Consider the following 7458-nt stretch of genomic DNA (forward strand, 5'->3'; position numbering starts at 1 on the left):
CCCATTACAGAACTTGCCGACCACATGAAAGAAACAAAACACTCGAATGCAGCCCACATCGCACGGTTCTCCCTGCGAGCGCAGTCCATAATGATACTGCGTGTAACTCCCGCGGTGGAATTCATTAAAGCATTACGGCAAACATATATCGGTAGAAGCGCAACAAGAGGAAACTCGTTAATACCTCATTTTTCTTCATTTTGAGGATTTTTGTCGTTTGTTAATGTAATGCTATTGGCTCGAGCATTTTGCGGTGAATTATAACATTGTGGGTATAATCGATTCGAAAAAGTAATGGAGATGCCACGCTCAGCATTATTGTCGTTTTGAGTGTTCTACTTATGTTGTCTAGTCTGTTCTTTGTATTCATTGTGGACAAAGACAAGCTATACTTAAGGTGGCAGACATCTTTCTCGTTGTCTTGTTGCTCAATCGTCGAGTAGTTTCTGATGATTTCCCTAGTTCGTCATCTTGATGTTCGTGAAGGTGTGTCTTTCTAGTACCGTATTCACTCTCCTCCTAGCATGGGAGTGCAAGCGTTTATTGAGAGCAACATATATGAGAAATGGAAATGGCGGCAAACGATCTAACCGTTTTGCTTTCGTTAATGCTGGTGTGATTTCGTACGGAGGATGATACATGACAAAAGAACCTTTATGGGGCCGGCTCCAATCTACAGCCAAAATCTTCCATAGCTCACCTCATTGCAGATTTCTGCGGCAAAAGACACGAGCTTCTCGTTTGCACCTGCGATGATTGTTGTTGTCCGCTCCATTTCGAACTCATCCCCCCATATATTTTTCACGACACCCCCCGCCTCAGTGACCAGAAGGTTCCCTGCACAGACGTCCCATATCTTGCCGGAGGGCTCCATGTAGAGGTCAATCCGACCCGAAGCAACAAAAGCTAAAATGAGTGCACAGGCGCCGTAACTGCGCAGTCCCTGGACTGGACACATGGCAAGCTTCTTTCGAATATGTGCTGCAGCATCTAACATTTCGCAGTGCTTTTCCTTTCTGGCTTTCTCCAGGTCGTTGCTATTTTTCTCCCGTTCCTCTGCCGATAGCACGGGACGCATTGGGTAGCCAAAGACCACCATAGCCGCATCTTGAGTAGTGTCCGTCTGCACGACTATGCGTCTGCCATTGAGAAAGGCCCCTTGGCCTCGAATGGCAGTGTACATCTCACCAGCGTAGACGCCAGAGGAGGTCGGTCCTGGGGGGTTTTTGTTTATAGAGGGGAGGAACGGGCAATAAATCACCGCAAGGACCGTTTCCTTCTTTATGGTGAGTCCAATACTCACGCAGCAGTCGCACGACCCATGCACAAACGACATAGTGCCATCAATGGGATCAACAATCCAAGTCGGTACGTCTTCCAGTTGCTTATCAGGGCATATTTCTTCCGTAATAAAACCGAAGCGAAACGAAGTGTAACCTGCTCCGCGCTTCTGGTTTTCAACCGTTGACGAGTATTGCTGAAGAACATTCATTATCGCTTCATCGCAAAGTTTGTCGTAATATGTGACAAGATCTGTGGTTGAAGTTTTGGCCTTTATGTCAAGGAGCTGAGAGACGCTGGGATTCACCGCTTCGGTGCCTGACGACACATCAACACTGTCAGAGGCATCTTTTTGCATTTTTGAAGCTATGGTTGCAATGGTTTCCCGGCGGTACTGGTAGAAGTCCCACATGATACCACCTGCTTTACGAGCTGCCTCTATTGCCGCACCAAGCGCTTCCTCCAAATTAATGTCATACTCAGCCATTGGTATGGAGCGTTGGGACAATCGCACGTCAATCCAATATATGTATATAGGATATTGTGCAATATAATATAAGGATATATACACTCGTATATAGTATTGGTTAATACAGTTAAGACGCCTAACGAGAATGTATGTAGCTATTACCTTTCAAACGTAGAAGAGCGGGAGTGGTGATAGAGGTATGAAATCAACAACATCCATGACAACAAAAGGGCACATCACGAAGGAAGAGACGACACTGTGTGCACGCAACTGCGTTTCCGCAGAAAGACATTTTAAAGTCGAGTAGAGCAGGGGCTACGTCGTATCAAACAATAACCACGCGATCCCCGTAGAGCATTGTCGGGAAGAGTATATGCAGGTGCCAAGGGCCACGTGTCCACGACAATTACAATATTCTTCTTAGAAAAGCATTAATGTTCCCTATTACCAAAGGAACAAGCAAGTGCGCACTCCCGAAACAGCCTAGGCTCTCTTCAGATCACCTTCCAACCGTTTAGTGGCACTAAAAAAATGATTCCACATTAACTGTTTTTATCCATTCGGTCGCAATCTTTCAATCAGTGAAACTGTAAGCAATTTCCCCCCACAACTGCTAGATAGAGATTACGGCGGGCAGTAATGCTGTACGGAAGGCGCAAATACTAGCAAATCACCTGATCTCCAACCCCTCTCAGCGCCACGAGTTGTACGGAGTTCCTTCATTGTTAAGAAATCTCCCGTGTGAAAGGAGGGCTTATCTGTGCGCAGAACCGTCATGCTCTGCACCTGCACCCTTCTGTCAACGTTTGCGTAGACATGAAAAACACACACTTTTGCAGCGGGTGCGGCAGGCCGACGGCCGCTTTCACTATGTTGACCGGCAGAAAATGATGCAGTGCCTCCCTTATGTGTTCCCATTTCCATATTACCTCTTTGCGCTTCCGTGCACACGCGTTTAGCCGGATGTTCGCCATTTGCCTCATCGCCGTACCTCCTGTCCTCAGTACCATCGCGACCATTCAGCTTATAACTATCGCATTTGTGAGTCCGGTCCTCCGCGGAGACATCAGGGCTCACATCATCATTAGTATGGGATGTAATCTCCCCTGACTTCCTAGAAGACGGCGGCAACAAAACTAGTGCTGCAGCTGGAGTCGACCGTAGAACCTCTTCGAATATTTCCCGGATTGTGGTGTCTTTCCAAACGTATATTTGAGCCTTGAAAAGAGGAGGGATGGCTCCATGCCTCCCCGAGCCCCCTCTTGCCCCAATTCCGTGTATCCTGGTGCTTTTCGTATCATTGGGAACTAAGGATGCAACAGGCCGAGTGAATGCAACAGGTTGAACCTCATCTACACTCGTCGCCACAATTACGGACAAACTCTGCGGAACCTCCGTGGGTTTGAGACGATTGATGGCAAGGTGCCCTCTGGGGGCTATCCAAAACTCCTTGCGCGCCTGAGCAATTTCGCTACGAGCAGAGGGTAATGTCGACCTCATTCCCTCCCCCCACAAAAAAAAAAACAACAACCACTTATTACTTTCAGAAGTGTCACTCTCACCCCTTTAAAAGTTCAGATGAAAACAGAATGTGAATAACAACGACGGAACACAAACGCACTGGTGAATGCACATATGTATCTACGTCGGCACATGTATCAAGATGTAATGCATGGAAAGATGCTGGAAGCACAAAAGTGAAGTGAACGAAAAATAAAAAAAAACGAAACAGGGGGCATATCTCGTCCGTAACGGCATTGCGTGCCGTTCTCCTCGTGTCCTCACATATTCCCCCATTTATTTATTTAATTTTTTGCGAACAACAGAAGACCGACCGGAAGGAGAAGCAACGCAAACCAGTTTATATTACTTGGTGACACCACACCAATTCACAACACCAGCGCGCTGCTGATGATATGGGGGAAAGAGGTGATAAATTTTGGGAACAAATGTAAAAACATAGACAAATACACACGTTGCCGTAACCTCAATTCTATTTATTTCTTTGCTTCCTCACAAGCACAAACTTTGGAAGAGAAGGGGGAAAAACAAAATAAATAAGTAATCAAATAGATGGATGTATAAATGATTAGTACTCAACAAACCTCAGAAACAAACGTTTACTAATAAACAATCATACTAAATGGGTGAAGTTTTTAAGCATATTTCTAATAAATGCGCCTCACCCATTTTCCTCCCCCTTTGCTTCCCTCTTCCTACAACTTTCTGCCTTGAGAAAAGGAAACATGATAATAAAGATAAACAAGTAGGTAAACGACGTAAAAAAAGGGGGGCCTGACACATAGGAACAGAGTAAAGAAGAAAGGGGGGAAATTTAAAGAACCGTTCCTTCCCCCCTCTCTTTTATGCATTACCGTACGCACACAACTTCTTTCCCATCTCCTCCTCTTCACTAGCGTCCTAATAATAACAATACAGAACGTAATGTAACATGTTACATGTTATGATATTGAAGTGAAAAAAAAATAAATGAATAAAATGAGGTGAAACTTCAGGTGAGCCGCGGATGAATATTGGAGGAAGAAATAGGCTATGAAACGCGCATGAGTCAAACAGATGCACGCTAAATACACCTCCGCGAGACATAAACGAAACAAATATATGAACAGCAGAAAACAGACATACCAAAAGGAACCACTGTGGTAAAGGTACTGAAGAAGTGGTGTAACAGTGTCAGCATTCAAACCTCCGTCATCGTGTAAAAATTATTTGTTCTTTCGGTATCTTGCTTGGTGTGAGGGGGGTGGGGATGTATAACTGCACTTTCCTCATTCACGGGGTGCACAGCCCCTGTCCAAAGAGTAATAATGAAGATTACGAAAACGGAGCGAAACGATAAAACAATACAGCAACCATAGCCAACCTGAAGTATTTTCTATGTACATTAATATATATTAACATATATATATATATATCCGCACGTTTTACCAGTTGTCTGTGCCATAATAGAAACTTAAAGCTTAGCCCAAAGACCCCACGCTGTGCCCGACACCACACACTGCAGAACTGCAGTAGTCCCTGGCCGTTTTATCAAGTAGATGGACATATATAGAGATATATAACTGCTTGCTCCCGCATGCGAGAGAGCTTCCAGCGCTCCATCACACGGGCAACTGACGGAAATGGGCATCACACAAATTAAAATGGTAAGACTGGGGGACGAGGGTTTGAGCTTTTCCCGAACTGTCTTTCCCTCTCTCTTTCCACATCAACACCCCGAGCCACCTCCACACAAACGAAAAAGTTCCTAGCCAGTAAGTTAATCGGTTTCTCACTTCCCCTCTTCCGTTTCACCAGCGCAAGCAGCGGTCTGAGCAGGGTCGCTACGGGAGTCAAGATTCTTCCTGAATACTAAACGTCCTCTGCTTCGCTTCCCCTGAATGAGCAGGGACACAAATGTGATGATGATAAGCACAGCTTGATACGCCAGGAGCACGACAATGGACTTCCACCAACTCCAACTGTCAAAATTAAAGAACTCAATGACAGATTGACCATCGGGATAGCGGCAGTGAAGGTCAGGTGGGTCACAAATCTTTTCAAGTCTGCTGAACTCATTGATAACGACACCAAGGTAGGCGTGACGAGGGAAAGAAATGACGATCAACCACGACCAATAGGGGTGCAACCGTTCTGTGTTGGCGTACAACCCGGTTACTATAATGAGCGGGAGAAACACAACAGGAAGCAGCGCGTAGGTTGTGTTGATGGACTTGAAGAACGTTGCGAAGGCGAGACCAAAGGCATACGCTGTGAGGGCTAACTGCACCAACAGAAACCAGTGCACCATAAAGGCGGAAAATGAAGCGTAAAACCCGATCGTAAAGTAGGTGATTAGAGCGAACGCCGTGGGGAACGCAACCTGAAACGCCGTCTCAGCGATAAACTTTGCGAGCACGTAAGTCAGCGCATTGTACGAGTCGGTGGATTGCTCCTGAAGATACACAGCACGTTCCGGTGGGTAAGCGGCGGCGCCGTACATTGCGGACGAAAACATGCCATTAATTAACACCATATGTAGAACACCGAGACGATCCTTCACGCCATTTTGATCCAAAGTAATCCGAAAATAGAAAAGGGCCATCAGAATACCAACGAAGAGTGTCTGCACGAGTCGAACAAAGACAGCGCTTGGGTGGCGGGGATACATTCGATAGGAGCGTTTCGTAAGTTCAACCAGTTGGACAATCCAGCTGGATCCTTTTTTCTTTAGATGGTCTTCCAGGTAGGGGTCTCTCTCCGTAATGGGGCCCGACACCTTTAACAGGCAGGGATTCGTGCTCGCGGCTGGCGTCGTCAGATAAAGTTCCCAGGCCCGCCACAACACCTCTAACTCCTCCTTCGGAAGCTGAAGGAGTTCCATGAAGTACTCACAGGGATTTGTCCGCGGGGGCACCTGATGACCGATAGATGCGAAGTATGCTGTGGCCTCCTCCCTCGGTCCATGATATACCACATGACCCTCAGAGAGTAATAATAGGTCATCGAATGTCTCTACGAGCTCAGAAGATGGTGAGTGAACGGTTGCGATAACAGTTCGCTTCTCCTTCTTTGCGAGGTCTTGAAGCATCTGACCCACGCGAAGGGCGTTGACGGAGTCGAGGCCAGTGGTTGGTTCATCCAACACAATAACACAGGGGTTTGCCACGAGAGCCGTGGCCACATTAGCTCGTTTCCGTTCACCACCCGACACACCCTTTACAAGTCCTGGAATACCCAACACGGTGTCCTGGCACTCTACAAGGTGCAGACGGTTAATGACTTCATTCACAAGGACTTCTGATTCGCGAGGCCCCAACCCGAGACGTACGCGGCATGCAAAGTAAGTGGCTTCATACGGTGTGTCCATGGCCATGACAATATCATCCTGCGCCACAAAAGACACGACCGCCCTGTACCGATCTGTGAATATCGCATTGTTAAGGAAGCAACATCCTTCAAGGTTCTTTTCTGTGCCGTGCAGTTTTCCCGTGATGGCGCTCATCAATGTAGTTTTTCCGGCACCGGATGGCCCCATGATTGCGAGGACCCGCCCTCCCAAAGCCGTCCCACTCATCTTGTGGATCAGCGTTTTTTTTATCTTACGCCCATCACTGTCCTTCGCGGGCACCTGAAAGGCCAAGTTCTCCCAAGTGTAGTTCACTACCCTCTCCATGCAGAGTTCACCCTCGAGGTTTATTGGTGCTCTTCCAGTTTCAGGTGAATCCGGCATTTCTTATTTGTATCACTCACTGAATACTCTTTTATTTTTATTTTTTGCTTTTTCGTTTCTTATTCTCCGTCGGCCTGCTGCTTTACAGTGCAGATCGTGTGGACGCGATCGTGGTTTAGAAGGGATGATAGCTTTCGAACTTAGGTACTGTTTTCTACACAGAAACAATCAATTAAGCAATTGTGACGGCGAAGCAGCATACAACGAAACCATAAAAATAATAAAGAGGGGGGGGGAAAAAAAGAAAAGCGAAAGGATGTAAAGAAGAAAATACGCAACAGGGTGAAATGAAAGAAGAGGTGGCAGAGGGAGCAGTGCCCAAAGGCCTACATGCTCGCAACCACCGATTAATTTGATGAATCAAAGAACGAAGCAGACACTGGAATAAAAAAAAGGCGTTTTATCAAAATAAACAAAATAGGAAGCAGGAGAAAAAATTGCTTCCCTTTCCCTTCCCTCACAAAAAAAAAAAAAA

General features: G+C 46.4%; 3 protein-coding genes across 3 annotated transcripts; all 3 read right to left on the minus strand.

Annotated features, from left to right (window-relative positions):
* Positions 1-673: 673 nt before the first annotated feature.
* On the minus strand, positions 674-1768 carry TEOVI_000338800 (inositol-1(or 4)-monophosphatase, putative; the record flags this gene model as incomplete). Its single annotated transcript, XM_067226302.1, has 1 exon — positions 674-1768. The coding sequence occupies one exon, from the start codon at positions 1766-1768 to the stop codon at positions 674-676; it is 1095 nt and encodes a 364-aa protein (XP_067082403.1).
* A 606-nt stretch (positions 1769-2374) lies between these two features.
* On the minus strand, positions 2375-3250 carry TEOVI_000338900 (uncharacterized protein; the record flags this gene model as incomplete). The annotated part of the gene is made up of 1 exon (XM_067226303.1): positions 2375-3250. One exon carries the CDS (start codon positions 3248-3250, stop codon positions 2375-2377), a length of 876 nt encoding a protein of 291 aa, XP_067082404.1.
* A 1792-nt stretch (positions 3251-5042) lies between these two features.
* TEOVI_000339000 (ABC transporter, putative) lies at positions 5043-6983 on the minus strand (the record flags this gene model as incomplete). Its single annotated transcript, XM_067226304.1, has 1 exon — positions 5043-6983. One exon carries the CDS (start codon positions 6981-6983, stop codon positions 5043-5045), a length of 1941 nt encoding a protein of 646 aa, XP_067082405.1.
* Between the last annotated feature and the right edge of the window lie 475 nt (positions 6984-7458).

This window comes from Trypanosoma equiperdum, assembly GCF_001457755.1.
Source record: "Trypanosoma equiperdum strain OVI genome assembly, contig: ctg_740, whole genome shotgun sequence".
Classification (NCBI taxonomy): Eukaryota; Euglenozoa; class Kinetoplastea; order Trypanosomatida; family Trypanosomatidae; genus Trypanosoma; species Trypanosoma equiperdum.